Below are 24,202 nucleotides of genomic sequence, written 5' to 3'. Positions count from 1 at the left end.
CTGTAAAAGCCAGTTCTCGTGGCTGGGGACTTCAATTCTCACCATGTGTCTTGGGGTTTTAGGACTAATTCGTGCGGCAAGCGCCTTTGGGACTGAGTTTCTGATCACAACCTGATGTGCTTAAATTCAGGATCGGCCACTTATCTTCGCTCACACACTCAATCTGTTTTAGATCTCACGTTCATTAGTCCTGGAATTGGCGTAACGAATTGGTCGACAGTTGATAGCGGCACTTCAAGTGATCATATACCTATTCATTTTGATATCATATGTCGTGTTACTCCGGCGTCTTCTCAGTTGCGGTCACATGTAAATTATGACAGATTTCACACGGCGTTGCGCTCTGCCCTTGCTCCAGTGTCTAACATCGCCGAGGTCCACCAGTCAGCAAGCATATGTCTGGCTATTGAGGAAAGCCGTAAAAAGTCGGAGTTCCTGGTGAGGCCAATAAAAGGGAATTCTTCTAACTGGTGGAATGCGGACTGTACAAGAGATTACAGGCGGAGGAAGGCAGCATGGAAAAAGCTTCTTCATAACCAATGTCCGAATAACTGGAGTGATTATAAATTTATTGCAGCCACCTTTAAACGCACAGTTTCTCGCGCAAAGGAAAAATATGACTCAGAACACTTCGATTATCTTTCAAAGGCGGGCAACCGACGTGCACTATTCGGTTTTCTACCTTCTAGGAAACAGCTCATGTCCTCTCATAATTTTCAGTCATTAGTTATGTCACCTGCAGAAGCTATCCAGGCGGTTGAATTAATAGCCACAGGCCTGCAAAAGCGGTTCTCGTCTTTACTACCTATGCGACCATTGTTGTTTGCACCAGTCGTACCAAATGATAATGCCTCTCAAGTAAATCTATCAGAGCTTTCACAAGTTGTCCAGAGATTGCCAGCTGCTGCTCCTGGCCCTGATGGTGTTACCACAAAGATGCTCAAGATTCCATTTGAAGAGTTTCCCAACTCCTTATTGCACCTAATAAACTACTCTCTCAAACACGCTTGGATACCTTCTGAGTGGAAGCTGTCCAAGGTGATCCCTTTACTTAAAAATCAGGGTGGAGGCTATGAATTGGATAATATTAGGCCAATTTCTTTAACATCAAACGTGGTAAAGTTGATAGAAAGGTTGTTACTAATTCGGGTGTCAGCCATTGTGGACAGCAAAAGTATACTCAGCCCGTGCCAACTCGGTTTCCGGCCACGGTGTTCGATATGGAATGTACATGCTGATCTTGAGAGCAGAATTCTCCTTGCTCGTCGTCAACGCCTGGTCGCGGCTTTGGTTACGTTAGATGTCGCCAAAGCTTACGACAGTGTAGAACACTCCATCCTGATACATAGGCTACAGTCTCTTCAATTTCCAGATTATATAGTTGCATGGATATCTGCATTTCTTCATAACAGGGAATTCTTTTGCGTCCATAATGGTGTTCATTCAGAGAGGTATAGACAAACGCGAGGTGTACCGCAAGGAGCTGTTCTTTCTCCTGTGCTCTTTAATATTCTGTTAAGCTCAATTCCTCTCCACCGCCATGTACGCACTTACGTCTATGCGGATGACATTGCGTTTTTTGCTGCTGCGCCGGATATACATTCTCTGTATGGTCTGTTGCAGTCATATTTGAATACTCTTGAGCACTGGTTGAGCGCTTTACACTTGAAGTTAAATGTTGGCAAGTGCGCTACTCTTGTTTTCCCTCTATTCACTCCTGTAGTGGTCTCTCTCACTTGCCAGTTAAAAATAATACCGCAGGTTCAATCCCTAAAATACCTAGGGGTCATTTATGACAACAAACTCACCTGGCGACCTCACATTGACCATGTCGCTGCGAAAAGGGCTCGTGCCGTGGGCATGTTACGGAGATTATGTCATCACCGGTATGGCATGCGCAGAGATGCGCTATTAATGATCTACATAATGTATGTCAGGCCAATTTTAGAATTTGGATCAGTGTTGTTTTCAGGCTCGGCTACATATAAACTTCGCCCTCTCGTCCTTTTAGAGAGGGAAGCACTTCGCATGTGCCTCGGCCTTCCAAAATGTGTGGCTATCAATGTGCTGTACCTTGAAGCCCGCATTCCGTCTCTCTTATCACGACTTCAATTTTTAACTGTGCAAACTTACCTCAGGATCTATGAATCACATTTCCACCGTTCCCAAAGCATTTTCTGTTCTCAGCCGACCTCCTTTTTTGGTGTCCCCTGGTCTCGTTTCAATTCCCCTCAGGTAGTGTTTGTGCAAAGATTACTTCAGCCTTTAGATGTAAACATTTATGATATCCTTCCTGCGCTTCGGAATGGGCCCACTATTCACATTGTTTTCGACGACATATTCCCAAAAAATGCAAAACTTTTGCCACCGAGTATTCTAAATGGCCTTCTAGAAGATCATCTGAGGACCCTACCAACCGATATAGCAATAGCCACTGATGCATCGCAATGCAATGAAAAAGCAGGTGTGGGAATATTTTGCTCCCATTTAGACTGGTCCTTTTCTCTGCGCCTTCCAGATTTCACCCCTATTTTTCAAGCAGAGTTTCTAGCAGTTGTACTTGCTCTACGCAAGCTAGACCCCTCTATTACAGCAGTTGCAGTAATTACTGATTCTTTATCTTTGTGTTCGACCCTCGCTGCACAGGTTGACGGTCCCATTTTATCAACTTTCTTATCCCTACTTCCTCCGCATTTGAGCCTTGTTCATTTAGTATGGGTTCCCGGCCACAGCAGTGCGACAGTAAATGAGATTGCTGATAATCTCGCAAAGGCTTCCCTCAGCGGCCCCGTGTTGCGAATCATCCCGGCTACAGCCTACATTACAGCATCTAGATTTCGGCGACGTGCGTTTTTTAGCACGCAAGACACATCACTTTTAACATCGGCGGATTATGAGCACCTTAAATATTATTGGAACAGGAAAATTTGTTGCTCTTGGCAGCTTGAAGTATCACTGACGAGGCTACGCTGCCGCATCCCCCCTCTAAATTTCTATTTACACAAGTCGGGTTTGGCGCTCTCTCCCCTTTGTGCATTTTGCCGTGAGCCAGAATCCATTGAACATTTTTGGCTCTATTGTCGCCGATTTAGCTCACTGAGAAAAAGGTTGCTGGAGGAGCCCTTGCAGCATCTTGGCCTTAGTTTGAGCAGTCCGCTCTTGCTATCATTTGGCGCCACCACATTTGGGTTCAGCCACAGGTCTGTTTGCACCACTGTTCAAAATTTCCTGATAGAATCTCACCGACTGCCTTGCTAAGTGTTTCAACCTTTTCTTTTCTATCAATTATTACATTTTGACTAAATCAATAATATTTAATCACTCTCTTTATTATTATTATTAAAATTTTAAAATCAAAACACTCATCCCTTTTCTGTTCATGACGAAAAATTCACCGGTGTTATGCTCCCACGTGCTTTTCCTTTTTGTTAACTGAGTTCAGTTGAATAGCCACCCGATTCTTGGCCGATCCCCCAGTGTGGGTATGTGCTATCTTTTGATAGGCTAACAACAACAACAACAACAATCGCGTGATAAGAAGAAGCAGCCTCTGACGAGCAGCTGCCGTCCACAGGGCCAGATTCTTTATTACGAGACCAAACATACAGAATGGATTCCGCCGGGCAGACAGGTGAACTTTCCTGAAGAGCCCCAAGCGTACAGGCTCATCGGCGGCCAAAAGATTCGTCGCGGGAAGCTCGGAAATGAGCCCACGGAAGAAGGCCAAGTCCAGGCTGTCCAGGCCTACCAAGGCCCACTCAGCAACTGCCGTACAGCGTGAACCGAGTGAGTGTAGCATGCAGCAGATTCGACCGAGTTTCGCAATCCTGTAGGTTTACCATACAGAGGATTAATCTATTTCTTTTTACTTAACTCATGATTCTTGCGCTTGGAGTTGCTGAGGTGTTGGGCCAATTTAGGGCTTATTTTGGCCGCTTATTCAAAAAACCGTCGCGATTAGCCGCAGACAAATTTCATAGCCGTCCGAAGGCATTATTGCAAACGGACAGTTCTCAGCCTGAAATGTTAGGCCGTAGGAGTGCCGGGTCTCGCAGTCAGAGGTTTTTATTCAGCCCACTAGCCTCTCGACAGAGAAGAGCTAAAGTCGGCTTACAACCGTCGGTATAGTTGTCTCGGTCTCATTGAATCCTCGTGGTTTATACGGTCCGTAAAGGGCACTACATGCTGCCAGGCATTCCGAAATCTGCGAGGAATTTCGGCATGGATGGCGCCCATAACTGTGTTGCATTTCGCTTTCTCCCTCATGAGGACGACATCTCTGAGGCGCACTATAGACCATGCGGGGCTTTACGAAGGAATGCTACACGAAAGAAATATTGACGAAAGAGATTAACTCAGAGCCCGTTTCAAACTTCACCCAGAATAAGTCGCGAGCGCAACGGTTTATCTACGCTGGTGACTTCGCCGTGGAACGTGCAGGGCGCATATACTTTCTAAGCAGTACCATTAGTAATCATACAGCAAGAACTCCTTTTAAGTGACATCCACTGTGTAAGATGGAGTGCCAGACTGCGGCAGCGGTTCTTCTAGGTTAGCACGCAGAGAAAAGTATATTCGTGGCGATACACCATGGCAGGTTTAGTAGGCAGCTGCTAGGTACTCCATCAGATAGCCTTGCATACATTCAACAAAACTGCAATATATTGACAATTTTTTCAGTTTGATCGACGAAATATAGAGGGTGCTGCGTATAAGGCCAATCTTGTTCAGACTTTTTTGCGTGAAACACCGGCAGAGTTCGCTAAATTAAAAAGCCTCAGCATTCAAATAAATCTAATTTGACTGCTTTCAAAGTCTATTTGCCCTATAGAATTAAAGAATACTGTTCTTTTTCGGGAAGAGTTCTTTGTTTACAGGCTTCTTTTCGCAGCCACCGGTGCGTGGAAAGAGGCCTCACCGAGTCCAGTTCTCCAGGCCGCGGCAGCGGAGGCTTCGAAGAGTTCGGGGTCAGGGTTGGGGCACGGCTCAACTTCAGGACAGGCGCTTGTCCCAACATCGGCACCTGTGGCTGAACATCCCGCGGCTGAGCAGAGTCCTAGAAAGACTCACGTGAGATCTACCTTCTTTTTTTGCTCAAGTTTGTAATCATCTTCAGTCTGCACCGAGAGTTGACGAAGAATTTTATTACAACATAAAAGAATAGAACTTAGACAAGCTGAGACAAGAACGCTGACTCCTGACAACTTGTGCCTTAACCTGTCTTTGGGTTGTTTTTTATATTTTGCGTTGCAATATGTTGTCATGGATGACCGTGTAGTCCTTACGTTTACCTTTGTTACCGGAAATCGGCATGGGTGCTTTTATTCTACAGACATCAAATCTTTTTTAGGCAACAACGCGGTGGCTACTCAGTGTGTGTAGAAAATGAATCGAACGTTGCAAAGGAATCCCAGTTAATTGGGGACGCGTTACTGTGACATTTCGCTTGCTGTGCCACTTAAAAAAATTTCACCCCGCGTGCGTAGCGGGGTGCTAAAGGAATATTGTAAAAAAAGTTTCTAATATTGATCTTTGAAAGTGCAGAATAACTAATAACTACGAGAATCCGAAAGCTGCTCGTTCAGTTCATCATGAGCAATTTCCTGCTCCAAGAAACAAATCCAAAAAGTTTTCTCCATCTCGCATTGAAAGTTTGAGGACCAATTGATGTTGATCTTTTCAACAGACGACTGCGTTTAAATAACGGAGGATTGTTGCACTTACGAAGCTTATTTATTTAAGCAACGAAAGAAAAAAAGAATAATACAGGTACGCCGTATGCTGGCTGTTATCGAAAGTATTGAATGAACTTTATTTCCTCGCCATAGCGAGTGGAGATTGGGACTAAAGGTACAAATGACCTGACGAAAGGTCCAAGTCCCCTACAGCAAACAGTTTCGACAGCAGTGATAAAAGAAGGAAATACATATAAAAGGCAAAAGTACAGAATTTACACAAGTACAGACCTATTACACTTGTAATACGCACTACGCAGCCACCATGCACACATATCACAACTGCACTGTATATATTCTTTTTGTGACGGGATGTGTGTACATACAAACAAGCAGAAATGGAACAGAATGACATTGATCAAGAAAAGGAAACAACATCGGCTAGTTGCAATGCGGTTAACACTTTTTTTAAAGTACCCAATGGAGCGTTAAAGTCTAACAGTTCCTCAACCTTGTTTATTATTTCAGTTCACTGATAAAAAAAGTTTGCTTCCCATAATTTGTTCTTGTTTTCGGCTTGTGTCGGATGTTTCGCCGTAGAAGGTGCCGAGATGTATCTGTATTGAATGTTTTAGAGAATAATTTGTTTGTGTACTCTAAGCAGAAGCTTCTTATAATAAATTGCGTCTGTGCGAAGAAGTGAATAACGCAGGAATAATGGAGCGGTTTCTAGATATGCGTAACGACCATTGTAATTGCTATATATACGAAGAATGCGTTTTTGTAAAAGACTTAGCTTGTAGTTCGTTGTTGTTGTTTTTCCCTATACTAAGATCCCATAGCAGAGCTTTGAATAAAAAAGGGGTATTGTATAACTGTTGTTTGAGCCAAAGAGGAATTAGGTGGTCAATTCTTTTAATAATACCTACGGATTTCGAAAGATCATTGCATAACCTGCTTATATGTGAACTCCACGACTAATGTTCATCAAGCCATACACCTAAGAATTTTTGTTACTTAACGCGTTTAATTTCCGTGTCATTAAAATATAAGTTAGTCACTATGCATGTTTTTGTTACGAGGCCTGAATAAAATGTATGTTGTTTTTCCTGTATTGAGATCGAGGCTGTTTTTGCTCAGCCATTCTGACAGACGATTTAGATAAGTATTTTCGCTGAAAGCAAGTTCGGAAATGTCACTGGATATGAAAAACACATTGCTATCATCGGCATACATTGCCATGTCTGGTGGGTCAGGTATTCGTGCAATGTCATTTACGTATATAAGGAACAATAGTGGGCCCAGTTTTGAGCCCTGAGGTACACCTTTTGTTAAAGACAAAATGTAAGAAGAAATAGAGTTTACCTGCACAAATTGGCTTCGATTCGTTAAATAACTTCTTATTAAATCATGAGCAATGCCACGTATCGCGTAGATTTGTAATTTTTGTAATAACACTTTATGATCAATTTACTCGAAAGCCTTTCTTAAGTCTAAAAAAAGTCCGAGTGTTAACGCGTTGTTTTTCAATGTTTGCAATTATTTTATCTTTAATAGTAAGAAGTGCTTGATCGGCCAACTTATGTTTTTGAAAGCCATATTGGCAGTCTGAGATCACATAGTGTTTAACCAAAAATGACCACAGCCTGTCAATTATCACTTTTTCAAAAATCTTTGAGAATTTATTTAGGACAGATATTGGTCGGTAATTTGAGATTAGATCCTTCGCGCCGCCTTTGTGGATTGGTGTCACTCGTGCAGTTTTTAAGGCCTCCGGAAAAATTCCTGAAGATATTGACAAGTTAACAATGTATGCTAGAACTTCACTTATCTCGTTTGAGACACACTTAATCGGCACCGGCCGAATTCCGTCAGGTCAGGGCGAGACACTACTTTTCAGTTTGTCTATTAAATTCCGTATCTCTGCGCTATCTGCGGGCTGCATGAAAATAGTGCTAGTCACAGGTGTGATATCGATTGCATGAGCCACACTTTCATTACCTGCTCTTCAAGCACAAGATCCAGCTTGCAGGAAACTTTCGTTCTTGCTTGTTACTTGGCTTTTGTTCAGATACGTTGTTCGTGACCTGATACTTGACTTTCTACTTGTCATTTTATTCGCAGCATCCCATATCAGTTTCGGCTCATTGCGTATGTCTGAGAAGAGCTGTTCATAATACTCTTTTTTTAGCTTTTTAACAACAACATTTTTTTAACAGTACATTCCTTTACTTAAGGCTGATCTGAAAGAGGGATCTCTGAGGTCTTGTTATTTACCGTTTCATTTTGTAGGGCCGTGGCGCTTTCTTTTTTCGGTTCGTGAGCAGGCCACCGCCACGGAGGAGTAGAGTCCTTGCAAAGTCTGCTGATTTCTTCCAGTTGATTAACACCATATAGAGAAATGTAGATTGTCTCGCATTAGAAAAAAAAACAGCGTTGTATGCTCGCAACGAAATTGCTACAACGGCGGCTTTCTTATTACGAGAGAAGGCTAATACTAGGTGCTCCTTCGCGCAAGAAAACACCAAGGACATTAGCAGGCCGTTCAGATTATCTATTCCAGGGGTTGTCAGCAGCTACAGCCTTTCGCTACAGCCTTGCGTGACTAGAAACACAAGTTCTGAGGGCCTGCTTGTCAAGAGCAGCAGCGTTATCAATTTTTTAAGTGATTGTTTGACCGACGCTTACTGCTTCAAAGAGATGCAACCGACTGCTCTGATGCGAGACAGTGTAGATAGGTGGCAGTGTAAGAATGGTATTGTATTTATTATCTCCGACAAAGCTTGAGTAATAAAGTGTGAGTAAAGCACTATTAAGCATTGATATCAAGTTAAGTCGATCACTCCTGAAGGTATTTCTTCATATCCCCCTTCCACCTAGTCTCACCTTCACTCCTCTCATCACCGAGAAAAATTGGTTTGGTTTATGGGAGTTTAATGTCCCAAAGCGACTCGGGCTATGAGAGACGCCGAAGCGAAGGTCTCCTGAAGTTTCGACGACCTGACGTTCTTTAACGTGCACTGACATCGCACAGCACACGGGGCTCTAGAATTTCGCCTTCATCGAAATTCGACCGCTGCGGCCGGTATCGAACCCGCGTCTTTCGGGCGGGCAGCCGAGTGCCGTAACCACTCAGCCAACGCGGCGGCTCCACCGAGAAAGAAAACAGCAAGCCTCGTCCTCCGTGTTTTCACGATTTCGTTGCACCGCGCATCTCAATTCCCTCTTTCGTGCCTTCGGGCACTTGTGGTGGCCCGTTCTCCAGAAGATCCGTTGTTGGCATTGGTGTCGTGAGGGAAAAATCGCGAGCATGGCTCTGGCTTGTGGTCCCCAGGGAGTAAACTACGAGGCAGATGGGCCGCGTAGGTAACGTCATCTTGCGGCGTCAACACAACCTGACCACCGGATACTGAGCAAACTGCCCACCATGGCAGGTCTGAGATAAGAGAATGATTGGTCGCTCCCGAAGAGCAACCTGGACTACAAAAGGCCAGCCGCTGGGACCACCTGCCATCGTAGAACAGTGGCGCGCCGCTTAACCACTGCACCACTTTGCCAGGAGGGGTATCAGGACTCCCACGGATCTATGAATGTAAAGTAGAAAATGACCTTTTCATACATGGAAATTTACCCATTATGTTATCGCAACATTTGCCCCTATGGCGAAGCTTAAGTGTCCCCTCCAATATTTTTGTCTGTGCACTTTTCGTCCCACTAAATCCTGATTCGCCTCTCGCAACCCATATTACGCCAGCGGACGCCAAACCCTAGAGACCTTTAAGAAAGCTTATACCGATACCTCTACTCTTCAGCGCGTAGCACGAGCCGGAGTATCGCATCCGCAAATAGCTCTGACGCTCTGTACACGCCAGCTGTACACGTCGACCGAGTAGGGATCAACACTGGATGGACGATTGGGGCTCGAGGTAAGAGGTAAACGGTGTAGGTGACGGTACGCGCCAGTTCCCCTGCTGCTCACCACAACAGCGCGCACGCGAAACAGGAGACATGTCCCCATGCCATCTAGCAATCTGCCTGTCAAATTGATTCGTCCTGCATACAAGTGATGGTTCCGGTGCAAAAAAATAAGTATGTTTCCACAGATGCAAGGAGTTTCGTTGCAACATTTGCCATGTCCACGGCGCTTTTGTGCTTAAGGTCTAAACTATGGAATGGTTATCAAGGAGTGCTTTCGGTTTTGACGTCGCTGGTTCGACTGGAGACACTGGAAACAAATGTTGCATTTTTATTCTAATTTTTCCAGCCATAACGTGCATGTTTTGTTAGTTCATAGAATATGCTGTGGCCGGATTTTCTTTGTATTCACGGGGTACTACACAAAATTTTTATTTTGTTAGGCTAGAACATATTAAGAGCGAAATAAGGAGGAGGCTGTGTTTTTTTTTCTCGTCAGCTCCTTGTTTCGTGCGGGATTAATCAGTTGTAGCAATGAGCCAAACAGCTCAGACAAAAATCTAGTTTCTTATGGGTACGGTCTTTTATTTTGGCTGGTTTCTTAACATGCTTTCTAATTTATACGTTAAAAATGGCGATGTAAATTGAGTGCCTTTGGCTAATCATGATATAATGAAGGAGTCTTTTTCGTTGCAAAAAGTGAATTAGTTGAGTTCTACTCAACGCCCATCAATTGCCACAAAGATCCAAGGGCCGACGTTTACTATGAACAAAGCTGTAAGCTTCCTCCGTGTTCCCATAAACGAGCGAATGCAATCGTCATTCATCGTTTCTAGGTGAACTTAATTACATGATTTTGCTTTTAAGATTTTTGGTGTCTTCAAGTGCTTATCGGTACTTGAGATGAAAATAATAAATTCAGCGGCTGTGATGATTGCAGTTATGTCCAGGTATTTAAATTTTATTGCCCAAAAAGATGCATGCAGATAGTGGCAGACAAAGAATCGCATTAATTTCAAACTCATGGGTCTCTTTAATGTGCACTCAGAGGCTTTTTGCATTTCTCTTGCATCAAAATCCAAATGGCACATTTATTGCAACCAGGTACAAACATGCTTGTCTCGCAGGCAGCACTCTTCAAGGGCACGACGACACCAGGATCGAACATCCTCAGGACCATCGTGCGGGGGCCGGCGAAATCCGAACACTCGAAAAAGGAACATAAAGGTAAACCTACTCGTATATACACAGACTGGAGGGCTACCAGAGATATCATACACGGTTACTCTTCGTGCACCGGTGCGCCTCTTCCAACACCAATCCATGCTGCCAGCTCTGTTTGGTTTACATTTGTCATGTTTGTTTACTATGACACTCTAAATTTTGCTTGCGTGATGTGCATAGGAAGTTACAATGCTGAACATAAAATAACTTATTCAAATACGCTGACTTTGGGCAGCCGCTCTTGATATTAATAAGCCGCTTACATTATCTTGACATAATCATTAGTAATTTTGTTAATATATTCAGGCAAGATGTTGACCTTCAAGAAACGTGGTTTCAGAGAAGATTGCCGAACATGAAGTGAGTAAAATATCGCAGATAGGATGATTGTTTAACTCTGCGTTCAGTGAACAAAGCGAAAATAAGCACATCAGCATCATGTTCTCCTGGTTTCGCCAGCAGTTTTTTGGTCCCATATTCCAGATCCTGAAAGTGTCCTCAAAATCATAGGAGTTTTCGAGTGCCCAGCGTAAGCCGGTGCCCGTGCGGTACTAGAGCTGGTGCCCAAAAACATGCCCACGCACACTCCGAGCTCTCTTCGAAGGTTGTCAAGTGGAAACTTCCACTTTTTCTTCGAGCCCTCCTCGTCCTCCGCTAATCTTTTTGTGAGGAAGAAATAAAAATTATTGATTGATTGATTGATTGATTGATTGATTGATTGATTGATTGATTGATTATGTCAGGCACAGTGGCTCCGCCCATCGCTATGCAGGGTACGAAGAGAGTAATCCTACTTATTTAAAACGTTACAATGGCACGGATGAGACTAGTTTAACGTGGTAACTTTTAGTCCCAGGACATCGGGAATACGTATGAGTGCAGCTTGCTTGATGAATTTGAAGGTTGTGCACGTCGGAACATTTGCCATCATAACGAACTAATACAGTCCGGAAGAAAAGTCCCTGAACGACGTGTTTCTCAAACAAAACTGATATCTCTACTATTAGCTGGCGGTTGGAGACGAGATTGTGGACATTTTTAAAGAACGAAGTTTTGTTCTCTCATCTTCACAAGCCTGGTCTCCAACCGCCGGCTAACATTAGACCTATCGGCTTTGTTTGAGGTACACGTGTTTCAGATACTTTTGTATTCGACTGTACATATTAAGATTGATCGGGGCGACACATGCCGAGAAACGCATAGCCGACAGAGTTTCTGCAACATTTCGCATATCCCCATCGGTAGGGGATTGAATTAATCAATTGCATGCTAATGCTACAGCGGAGCAGAGTGCTTAGGAGTTTCTCCATTTCGTTTCTTCTGTGCTTCCTTGAGGCTGCATACCTGAGTCTAAACACATATACATTAAGACCACATATCGTACGCCGGTTCACATTCTTATAGTATACATGAGAAGAGCACCATATGCCCTGCTGAGTGCACGATTTTCGTAGGCTAAATTGAAGCTCGGGTCAAACCTGCTCGAAAAACACGTACACCGAGAAATGATAAGCACAATGTAGAGCTTTGGTTGTCTTCTCCTTTCGGTGTTCGTCTTTTTCGAGCTGATATACCAGAGTATGAGTGCTTACGAACTAGACAAGTTCGACGTCCTTACAGCTGAATACAAAAGCGATTCGGCTGAGGGAATTCGTTAGAGTCATGAGTCTGAGGTGCTGTGTGCATAGCTCCACCAACGACAGCGACACCATTTTCCTTCTCAATGAACGCAGAGCCAAGTCCAGCCAAGAACAGCGCACCCAGTACACCACCGGAGGCACCCTCTGTCCGCCCAGCACCCACCCCGTCGTCAACCCTGAGGGCCTTCGAAGGGGTCGTATCGTTTTTTGGGCTTAGGTCAAAGGTACGCGTTAACGACAAATAGTTGGCGTAAAACATTCCGTGCGCGTTGGTAACTAGACTCAAATTTTATTTCCAGCCGCCGTTGTAAGGGCGAACATAGCGCAGTTTCAAATTCGTTGCTGTCTTCTATAGCAGGCAGGCCGATCGAGGCTCGTAGATCAGTTAGATAGTCCGGCCGGAAAGGTGGTGTATGATGAGCAGGTCGTCCGGCGCCGGCCAGCAAGACGCCCAGTTCATTCTATTCACCCCAATGTAGCCACAGTGGTTAAGACGCCATTATCTGCTCTAGCAGGTGACCAGTAGTTTCGTCCATTAGCAGAACGAGCTGCCACAGTGTCGTCTTTGCGGCACTCGTTGTCGAAGCAATCAATGACAGTGAGTAAAGGCAGAAATTACTAATTGCTGACTGCTGACCCGAAAGATGCGGGTTCGATACCGGCTGCGGTAGTCGAATTTCGATGGAGGTGAAATTCTAGACGCCCGTGTACTGCACGATGTCAATGCACGTTAAGGAACCTCTGGCGGACGAAATTTCTGGAGCCTTTCACTACGGCGTCCCTCATAGCCTGCGTCGCTTTCCAATATATTGAACCGCAATAGACCAAACCAAACTGAACAAGCTAGTTGGATCCATCGTGTTCTTTTTCTAGTTCTATAAATGAGGCCTAAGCGTTCCAAGTTGGCGCTTTTGCTCAACTAGCATGTTTCATCACGTCGGGTCGACAATTTAGTTGACCGTGAGGTGTCAGGAATGATAGGCCCTTTCACTTCACCACCTGTCCACCTGTCACCGTGGTCACAACTTTACAGCTGCCCCTGGCAATCCGGCTTGATTACATGTTCAAACTAAAGCCCCTTTGTAGCTCTATTTTAGCTTGCTTTAAAAACTTTGCTATTCAATATCAACCTTAATATTGTCGCAACAGCGTGCTTCATACAGCTCGCAATATAGCCTTGGCACAAAAACATGCCTTGTTCTGCAATTTTTTTATGAGAAGTCTTCGACACACCCCAAAAAAATGGACGCGGGTAAGACCTCCAAAAAATCTGACCCTTAAAGGCTCAAAATTTTCTTTCTCGTTGAAAAAACTGCACTATGCTGATTATTATCAGGCACGTTCAGGTGTGTAAATTGGCAGAATTGTGAAGCATTTTACGTTTCTCTGAAGTTTGCGCCTTTTCACTTGCTTGAAAATGCTAGAGTTGCGAGGTTTATCGTAGTAAAGCCAAAAGTATTCCCGTCGATTCGCCGTGCGTGTCGTCATTCCTTTTGTTGCAGTGGGCATGTCTTGTAGGGAGCGTGCGGAGTAATTCATCTCTGGGCAGCAACATATAACCTTCAATTTAAGCATTTCTTGCGACGGTTTTAAGAAAATCAGCTTCAGATGTTAGTTGGTCATAAGAAATCATACTCATACCGCATCCGTCCGGTCTGAACAAAGTTTATTTAGTCGTCTAAATGTGGGCACGACAGAGCAATATAGTTTGTGAGGCCAAAAATGTACAAAATTCTTCTTTAGTGTGATGAAGGTGCGTCATCAAATTCTCACTCTCCTAGAGCTCCTGAGGGTGGCGCAGCGATCAGCTAATTCTCGCTTTACGCTTCCATTCAACAGCCGAATTTGAGTTGTGTGTTCTGCCTGCAGCATTTGTTTTAAAATTCCAAAAAAAAACAAAGAAACTCGGTGCGAACGGTGTCATGTGGCAAGAAGAACGCAAATATCTGAACAAATACGGCAGCTACGTTGTTCTCTGGTTAACACCGTTCGACTGGCTTCCTTTTTATCTACTATAAAAATTTGCAGTCTGCCTCTCCGTAGAGAGTCGCAGTAATCATGAAATGTTCCGCTGAGAAGGCGTAGATCATTATACGAACGTTGGTGAATTGTACAGCTTCTGCGCACGGCTACTGGCATGTTCCTCGGGAGCTGGACGTGCCATTCTGTATTCAGCTAGGTATTTTGTATTCAGCTAGGCAGCCACACTGACCCCTTGGCTGCCTTCGCGAATATCAGTCAGAACACATAGCTTGATGAACGGTGGTAATGGCCGAGTGGTCTTACGCGTAGACGCATCGTCTCTGTTCTTTCGTTTCCGACGATAGATGGCGCTGGTGAAAAAGCTTTTGCAAAAATTGTTTTCCCAACGAAATCAGCGCAAAAACATCAAGCAAAAGCCTCTCCGGAACTCCAGGGGCAAATAAAAAAAACACTCCACCATATGCGCGAAACTTTCTGTGCCGGCGGCACTTCGAAACGCATGGAAGCTGCAGATTCGATGGGTGCGTTCGCACTATCGATGGCTACGCAGCATTTCGGTAGAGTCCTTCTCCCCCCCCCCCCCCCCACCCTGCCCGACATTACGGCAGACAAGGGACCGCAGCAAATCTATGAATGCCAAGCCGCGCACTGACCTTCTTTGCAATGCATGTCGCGCGTAATCCATTCCTTCCCAATGCGCCCCTCAAGAGGAGACCTAATGGTATCTTTGAGCCGGAAATGTCTGGAAAATTCTGTAATTACGCTACACGCTTCCAAGTTTATGCGTGGTCTGATACAGAGCTTTTTAAGCGTTTGCAACTACACCACTCACTTTCTAAGAAAAAGAATTTTGGTACATCAGGTTTCACAATATGCCCAAAACAGCACTCTTGACAAAGGAAATTTCTGTAGTTGTAATAACCAAAATAGAAAATACGAAACATATGTATATACAATATAACAAGAAGCATGCTTATAAAATTGGCCAACGCTTTAGGCAAATGTCTTTAAAATGAAACCTGGCGCAAGCAAACTTCTTACCTTTTGATGATATTTGCGAGAAAACTTGGAAGCAACCTCACGTGCCATTGCTTTCATTCAGGCCACACGTGTACTCAGGAGGAAGTGGGCGCGGTAATAGCTAAGGAGGAGGATACCACCTTTCGTGCAACGTTGTCCAACGTGTTTTTCTCGCAGGGAACTTCTCATGTTCCTACGCCGCAAGCGGAGCCTGCCGCCAAGGATGAAGATCTCTCAGTCTGCCTCCTTCCCGAGGAAGAAGTGAAGGAAGCCCAGGCCTTGTGGCAGACCACCTGCAAGCTTCGAGAAATGGTAACGAATATCTTCTAAAGCTTGGATTCAGCGGTGTCGTTCCAGCCCAGCTGGGGTTCAGTGGTGTCGTTTGCGTCTATCTGGGAATAAGTGGTGCTGTTCCAGTGTACCTGGGATTTGTTGGTATCATTTCTAGTCCTCCTTTGGTCATATGGGAGTGGACCTACTACCCAATCGAGCTGTCAGTCAGCTCATTTCAGCACATTAGTCGAAAGAACTCTGGAGCAATGCCTCATTGTAATCACGTAAAGCTTCGCACATGAATTTGTCTCTAAATAAATTACAAGGCAAAGAGAATTGAGGGCCATATATCAAAATGTGTACTTCCCCCCTACCTCCACAATAAATATGTAAAGGCAGGCCCTCAAATCATCCCGTTCTCCCGAAGGATCAGCCAGCCGCAGTGGCCCCTTTCGATTGAGGCAAAATGCCATACGGTCTGTGTGCTGTGGCATCGTCTGGGCACGTTAACATAATTGTCTAAAATAATTCTGAGCTCTTTTTTATGGGGACAGCGCATAGCTCATGTAGCCAATATTAAAGTACCACTGTATTGCAAAAGGCTCATCACTACAGCTCGCGGTTAAACAGCGCTATGAAGGCAACAAATCGAACAAATTTTTCTTGAACGAATAAGAATGCAAAGAAGAGAGGTAGTCTTTAAATGAAGAGAATTCTCTCCTGTCAGTTCTGTGTTGTAGTAGATTAGCGCTAAGTTTACAGATGAGCAAACTGGTGGTCAGCTCCCCTATTTAAATGCGACTTCATCGGGTCTTTTTTATTTTGCATTCAAAGTTAATCAAACAAGACTGGCATAAAAAATCTCCTTTTGGTTGACCACTTCAATGATTTTAATCGAAAATCATCGTTCAGAAACCTATGAGACGACCAGAGAGCGTAACGTAAAGGCTAGGCTCAGCGATCTTGAGGGAGCTGAATTCTGCCCTGCCGTCTAATTTGCTCGATAGTAGGCTCACAAAAGTCACACACACATACATTTTTTTGCGAGCGCACCACTTGTATAGGCGCCTACAAGAGTTTTTAAGGTACGAAGAAAACAATAATGTTCAAGTTCCTCTTGCCCAGACTGGTCGGTTTTGATTCAGTTGTACATTGCATAGGTAGGGCACGAAAGCGCATTACATGTCGTTCGTTTAGTTGCAGCACGTTCAGGCAAAAAAAAAAGCTTTTCCGAAGCATCTTTGATTAGGACTCTTATCTGGGCGCAACTGCGCTTGAGATCTCGACCTCCGTATTATGAGACGGTCTCCAGAGAGCCCTAAAAGCCCACAAAAAATTGTCACAGTCTTTACAGTCTTCCAAGACTGTAAAAGCAGCAATAGCGTCACATTGCTTTGAGTCTTCTCTCAAGAAATCGTGCCCGCATCAGTTTCAAGATAGCTTTCACAATTAGATGAGCCGACTTTCGGTGGCTGGGTTCCCCTGCTCTGTGTTGGTTGCTGTTTGCGAGACCCTCCTTCAAAAACTTTAGCACGGAACCCGAAGAAATACCGGAGAAGATCGTTTCAGGACACAGAAGCCGCCAGTGTTGCCTTATGTACACAAGACCTCGCACAACTTGAGGAATGTGGCCAACAGGTATGGCGTGAGAGTCGTTTTTTCGGCTCCCAACAAGCCGGAGAAGTGCCCCCGAATGCGAAACTCTAGGTAGCTGGGTTGCCAGATAAAGCACGACACTCAGTTTATCGAGTGTTCAGTAAGAGTGGTCTACGCTGTCTCCTTGATTTGTGGGAAGTTTTATGTTGGTCAGACTGGCCACTGCATCAACTATCGTTTCGGGGACCTTGCCCGACATTTGTCAGATTTAAAAGATAACAACGCATATTTTGTGGCGCGCGTAATAAGCTACGACTGGTGTGAGGCGTTTTTTAATGAGACGAAGATTCTCGGCAAGAGCTTAGATAAGACTGCGCGTGTCAGCCGGGAGGCTTTCTACATAAAGCAATTTGGCTGTAGGTGCATCTGTACTCCTTTCTCTTTTTTTGCCTCCACTGAAATGCGACCACCGCGGCTGGGTTAGAACACGCGTATTTCGGGTTAGCAGCCGAGCACCATAACTACTGAGCCACCATGGCGTCTAGTTGGCACATTGTATACCTGCAACTTGTGGATGCTGATGTTTACGCTCCAAACGCCTAAAATTGATTCCATAGTACTACCTTCTGTAACCGAGGAAGGTGCAGTATTTGTCAAGACTGAAGATAACAGGGGCTTTTCCTCTAATCCACGTATTGTTGTTAATCTAGCACCCATGATGTGTGAATTTCTGAGTTTCAAGATTCAAGTTACCTAGACGGCTGGCGGTGAGTTCCGGATCACACAGTACGCCACACAAGTAACTACATTAGGCTTTACTTATTACAAAAGCTGTATTTGTGCGAGGTACCAAGTTGATGACACATGTGTTGTCTATCCTCTCCGCAAATGGGACCCACGACCCAGACGTCCCCTCACGGCTGGCAGTTTTACTTGAAGGCACACGGCGCCTGGCTGGCGTTCGCAGTCGGCGCAGGTCTATTTGTGGCGTTTATGTTGGTGCTGTCCATGTTCGCGCGTTACCGCAATGCCATTGTGACAGCGTAGAACATCTGCCGAACCGAGAACTGCGTGATCCACGAACGACTCCTGCGCCAAAACATTAACGGCAGCGTGGACCCGTGCCAGGACTTCAGTGCTTACGCATGCTCGGCATGGAGCCCGTCCAAACAGTTTGTGAGCTACGCCGCGGCCACCACAAGTTACGCCATTGAAACGTGGTTCAAGGCACGTGCATGAACGCGGTCTCTTATCTCTTTAAAACGCATATTCTTGCAAGTTGTAACGTTTTTGAGCGTCTCATAGGCTTTTTTTCTCACTTAGAGCGTGACAATTGGAAAGCTATTGTCGGCTTGATAGTCGACAGATTTCAATGAACGTTTCTGACAGCGAATAAAATGAACTGCTTTAAACTTCCGCAAATTGAGACTCAAAAATTTTTCAGCAATGCCGCGGGCAAATCTTAAGCACCCTACTACACGAATCATCCATCGCGCAATTCCATATCATGACCACTCCTGGAAGATTCTCACGGCTAAGGCTGTAAAGCTGGATCGCAGAGACTGTTCAATATATGTTTTTAAACAGCAGGTTATTCTCTCCACTTTTAAGTTGCTCTTTACTCCTTCTGACTAGCCTGACTACTGAAAAATAACGGGTTACCAATACGGAAATATAGTGACTTACATGTATGTATCATTGCAACAAAAAAAAACTTCTCGGTCAGTGCTCGGGTTGTCCGCTCGATCCCCGTTTACGTTCTCTTTTATTTCCTTCTGGCGACTGTTTCTCGTCTGAGACTTCTCGTTCCTCGAGCCCCTCCCATCCCCCCCGCCCCCCCCCCCCCCGGGGTTTTGCTCCTCGTCGCCACTCCTGAAAACGGCCCCGGGTGCCTGTCAAGTTCTTGGAAGGCCCAGCTGCAACATCAACTATCCTTACTTGCAAACAGGCGGGCCTCGCTGGCAATGGCTGCGAGAGGATTCAGTGTCTCTTTCAAGGTCGTCGCGCTCTTCTACATCCAACCTCTTCCCACTTCCGCTATCCTTCTGTCCGGCTTCAGCTTTCCGACCCCTTTCCACTTAAAGCTGTTCTGTGACAAGTTGCGACCGCGAGACTTGGTCCCTACAATCCAAACACACACACAAGCACGAATATTCGCGGTGCGCTTTCCGTCCGCTGTCTGATGCGGTTGAGATCTACGCACAGTATGTTCTATTGGTCGTTGTTTCACAAGTGAACTTTGGCTTAGCTGAGTACGGAGAGCGAAAAAATTCCAGTGTCGTGTATTTTGCGGAGCCTGAAAACGCACAAAGCGATGTAATCGGGGTTCAGTCTCTCTCAAATGCTCACAATAACCTCCAGGACGAGCGGTGCTAATTCTGGTAGACTGATATCTGGTGCGTATGAATGTAACGTGGCAGTATCGAAGGAAATGGCAATAAAATTTCTTAATGCGACATCAAACATGCACCGTAGTCAATCCTTAACCTATAATGTTCGGGCATGCCCTTTAAAGGACAACATGTACTAGTAAAGTTAGCTAGCACCATGAAACAGATTGTCGCCATATAAAGGGCTATGTCCAGTTAGCATCCGTTAAGAATATTTCATGCAAGCTGTAGGGTATCCACGCGGAACCCTAACCCTTTATCCATTCGGTTTGTCACCGCTGCAGGGCTTCGAAACGCTCTTAAGCAAGGGATCCCAACTGAGAGTCACAGGCAGGAAGGCACTGCCCATGTACAGAGCCTGCATGGACGCAGAGCGCATGGGTTCCACTGATGACACCGGCATGGCGGACCTCAAGGCGTTCATGCGGGAGCGCCGCATCCCGTGGCCCGGAGAGCCCGATGCCAGAGTGAGTCCATTGGGCATCCTCCTGGACTTGGCCTTCAACTGGCAGCCACATTTCTGGTTCCACGTACAGGTGCTGTTTTCACAAATTGTGGCCTTGACAGCACGTGGCATTTGGAGTGGTGCGTGGCATATCAGGTCTAATGTCGCCAAGGTACACGTGGCAACGAGAGATGATGCAGGGAGGAAACGGGTAAATGTCGACCGCTGAGCGTTCTTAAGTGGGTTGCAAATAACACGAACGTTCATTGCGTAGAGTACTTTGATATGGGGCCGCCGCGTCCGGGATATCATACCGTGACCTGGGATCCAGCAGCTCAATGTCAAGTCTGCTAATTTACCGCAGCTTATGTGGCATTTAACTTGATGAATTGGTAAAATTAAAGCTTACAGAAGACACCATGAAACGCAAGAGGAGCCTTTTGTCATGTAAGGTTTTCACCAGAGAACGGAAGAATTGTGGAAAAAAAAGATGAACCACGAATCTGTGCCATTTCAGTCGCAAGGTTAGCTGTGACAAGCAACGTAGGACTCATTTGAAACTTTTGGGGGGTGGCGGTTTCGGCAAATAAAATTGCCTATGCAGAGAAACATCAATTTTCGAAACTTTTTTCGTAATCCACGAGTTTTATCCCCTTCCGTGATTGAAAATTATAGAGAAATATGCAGTACAAATTCAAGAAAGGACATTTTTTAGTGCGCGGTGACTGAAAATTTTAAGCAAACCATGCTAGTGATGGTCCCGGCGCTGCCGCATTCGTGCCTTACCGACGATCAACAACCAACATTTTAATAAAATGGTACTTAGGGCTTGTTGGCACAGGAGCACCATAAGTGTGCTCTCCATTTCTCTGTTCTCTTGTGCTGCGCTGTGCATTCAACTGACACCATTTCAATGACACTATGAAGAGAAATTATATCTTCAGCTGGATCCCATGAAACACTTCTCTGACCAAAAGCAAATTGAAATGTTGAGATAAGTGAGGCAAACCAGGGAATAAGATTTAAGGGCCCTTTCCTCATCTTTCCCATTTTCTGCAATTGCTAGCAGTGATTACTTTGACAAAGTATTTGCCCCCAAGGTAACCACTCGTTTCGCGTAGTTACCCATGCATGGCGGTGGCCGTCGGCGTTAAACTTCTGCCTAGTGTGACACAGCTGCTGTGTTGGGAGTTTCGTCTATTTCGACAGCCGAAAGTGAAAGGGAAACAGGTATTTGCTTCCCCGGTTGCTCTGCGCACCGTAGTCAGACTAAACGCAGCGTCACGCCGAGAAGAGTTCAGCCTCGATTGCAACCCCCTTGCGTGCGCAATTACGGGAATCGAGCTGAAGGCATGGCCGCGAATATCTCGAAACACAGCTGTGCTAGGATAGCTACTCTTGTTGCTGGACGGAAGCTGCAATCACATCCGATTATTGCGATTTGCGTTTATGTCTGAGAAAGTTCAAGAATTAAGCTGATAATTTTTGAGCGTTTCTGAAAATCGAGAGGAAAAAAGCAGAAAATAGATTTGTGCTCATATTAAAAACGCTCGGTAAGCATGCGTCACGCTCTCAACAATGCGGCGGCAGCCAAGGGCAAGAAAATCCAGCCGGTTTCGATCTCCAATACTTCAGCACACTCTGGTGACTGAAGGACTTATGGCTAAACTAGCATAATTTGAGCGCATGCAATTAGCACCAGAAAAAGCAGAGGTGGCCTAATTGTCTGAGGCACCGGAAAATGAAGTTCCTTCGCGTTCGCAGACAGTAGTTCGAATCCCGCATAGGCGTGAAGTTTTCTCCGCTTGATACTGTTGCCATGACAGCGCAACGAAGATCCGGTCGGGTTTTTTTCGGCCTCTATGAGAACTGGCGCTGACGTCTGGATTATCTGGACAATGCTGTCAAAGTTCCTAACCTTGGCGGTGGCAGTTTTCTTTGAGGCAGTTTCCAAGCGCCAGCGACGGTGAATGTGTACGTCGGGACATTGCCTCGGATGACAGACATCTGGTCAGTGTCGGGCAACTGTAAACAAGTGATGCGGAAATGATGAACGTACTGTTTAGCAATATCTAAGCAAGCTCGCCGCGTACCAGCGCAGTTCGCAGTTCTTGCGCACGCTCCATGAGCATCTGCCGACGCTCGCAAAAAGACCTCGCCACGACGGAGCACCTGAAGGTGAGTGCATTTGATGAAAAATTAAATTCAAGCGAAGAAATTTGCCGACGCAGAGTGGAAAGAGTGCTGAACATCTTATTTGTTCGTGTAGAAAAAGAGATTACTTGCCTTTATTCGGACGCGTGTAACTTACACGTGTCTGACTGAAGCAAAGAAATTGATGCTTAGTATGAAAAAGGCTGCGTTTGTATTCCTAACAGGTAAGCGAATTCCGGATTCGAACCAGAGTAGGTAGTTCATGAATAGTGTCTACCTGCGGCAGCTTAGGTGATCATTCATTTGCATGCGCGGAACGATAGTGCAGTGTAATGGACATTTTGTACGCATAAAATAGAAGTGACGATACAAAAGACTGTTTACTTAGACTTTTGCCCTAGCTGAGGCACCAGCGACAGCGCTAAGATATGAACTCAGTCGAATGGTGCAAAGAGCAGCAGATCAAACGAGTAGTTTGAGTTCTGCTCGCAAGCAACGCTGGGGTGCAAGCAAGACATTTCGAAGAAATTTGGTTCTTATAACTTTCGATCAGATTGGAGGCACGAACCCACTGAGCGTGCGCTTCAGGTAGCAAGTGGTGTTGTAGCGAATGCTCACGAAAAAAAAAACAAGAATACCGAACAATCTCAGACCAGTGGCTCGTGGCGCGATTGGTGACAGGGTTGTCCTAGTTGTTCAGTGAAGCGGGTGCTCTCAAAGATGCAGAGTCCACTGGTACGCATGAGCCTAGATGATTTAAAAGTCGTGCCCTCAAGTTTTTGCACAGACGGACCAGCTAGCACAGAAGAGGGCGCAGTATTGCGGATTATTACGAAGTATATCTGGCAGGCTCACGAAGTACTGGTTGTTATTTAACGCGACAGCATTAAGGGCCCGTGTGGCAGAAAAGCCGGCGCCGTTGACTGTGAGCGAAAAATTTCAGTAGTATTCATAGATAAAACCGTGAAGGAAATTGTTAGAGTTGTGAAATCGAGGCAGAGCTTCCGAAGTGCGAAACGAGCACGCTAACCACTCCGCCACGCCATCTCGATGGTTTGGAATGAACAAAGGCGCGTCTAGTGAATACGGTGTTATATTAGAAGAGCGTTTCAGAGACATGTACTGTGGTGTATATCAGTAATTATGAGCATGGGAATTACAGAACGCGCAGTTAAGCGAGTAAGTTTTGCGCGCAGGAAGCGCCATCAGGCGGCGTTCACTAAAACCACTCCCTCAATCTCCTCCTCGCAACGTACGTCACACCGCCAGCAGATGGAGCGCGACGGTAGCGCCTCCTCTCGTCTCGTTCGGGCGCAGTGGGGTTGTGCGGGGACGCAGGAATCAGGAGGTGAGCGCCGAACAACGCAGTGCACCTCCAAGGCGCGTTCACCACGAAGCTTGCGGCTCGGTGCCCGCTCATTCGGCGCGGAAACTATGCTGGCGTTCGTGGCATGGGGTTTGTCGAGAATGATGTGCAGACGAACTACTACTGCAACTGGAGCCCCACGCGTTTCGGCAAGGAGGCTGGAAGCGCTTCTACGTCGTTTACCGCTCCACGCGTCCGCTTCACCGTACGTAGCATCAGCGGCATCAGCTTCACGCGGCGTCGAAGGCTTTGGACGTGAGCGAAAAATCCCGGAAGGACTAATAAATAAAAAAAAGAATAGCAAGTTGGTCTAGGTAGGGAATATACAACCCATTTCGTTTTCGCGACATACCCTAGAAGGGGAGCTGGAGTGTCCCTCCAATATTTTAAACCGAAGTAACCGTATCCTCGGAGGAACTCAGCGACCTTCGAGAGCAGATGACCTTTGAGAGGAAAAAGTTTAGGATGCTTTTTTCCTGTTTCTTTGTTCTGAGAGAGCGGGTGAGTGTAGTGTCCATTAA

At 45.5% G+C, this 24,202-nt stretch overlaps 1 protein-coding gene across 1 annotated transcript; it reads left to right on the top strand.

Annotated features, from left to right (window-relative positions):
* Positions 1–3,704: 3,704 nt before the first annotated feature.
* On the top strand, positions 3,705–23,940 carry LOC144108491 (uncharacterized). Its single transcript, XM_077641712.1, has 7 exons — positions 3,705–3,786; positions 4,892–5,070; positions 10,718–10,817; positions 12,548–12,678; positions 15,635–15,769; positions 20,001–20,183; positions 23,794–23,940. Exons 1-7 carry the CDS (start codon positions 3,705–3,707, stop codon positions 23,938–23,940), a joined length of 957 nt encoding a protein of 318 aa, XP_077497838.1.
* The last annotated feature ends 262 nt before the right edge of the window (positions 23,941–24,202 follow it).

Source organism: Amblyomma americanum, chromosome 10 (assembly GCF_052857255.1).
Source record: "Amblyomma americanum isolate KBUSLIRL-KWMA chromosome 10, ASM5285725v1, whole genome shotgun sequence".
NCBI lineage: Eukaryota > Metazoa > Arthropoda > Arachnida > Ixodida > Ixodidae > Amblyomma > Amblyomma americanum.
The sequence above is the reverse complement of the archived record's forward strand: the minus strand, read 5'-3'. Positions and strand labels throughout refer to the sequence as shown.

What these genes read in the sequence shown, in the direction of transcription:
- LOC144108491 (XM_077641712.1), top strand. Translation starts at nt 3,705, where the DNA reads ATGAGCCCACGGAAGAAGGCCAAGTCCAGGCTGTCCAGGCCTACCAAG. An exon ending in AGAGTCCTAGAAAGACTCAC is followed by an intron (nt 5,071 to 10,717) that starts GTGAGATCTACC and finishes CTTGTCTCGCAG; the next exon opens with GCAGCACTCTTCAAGGGCAC. An exon ending in CCTGCAAGCTTCGAGAAATG is followed by an intron (nt 15,770 to 20,000) that starts GTAACGAATATC and finishes TCACCGCTGCAG; the next exon opens with GGCTTCGAAACGCTCTTAAG.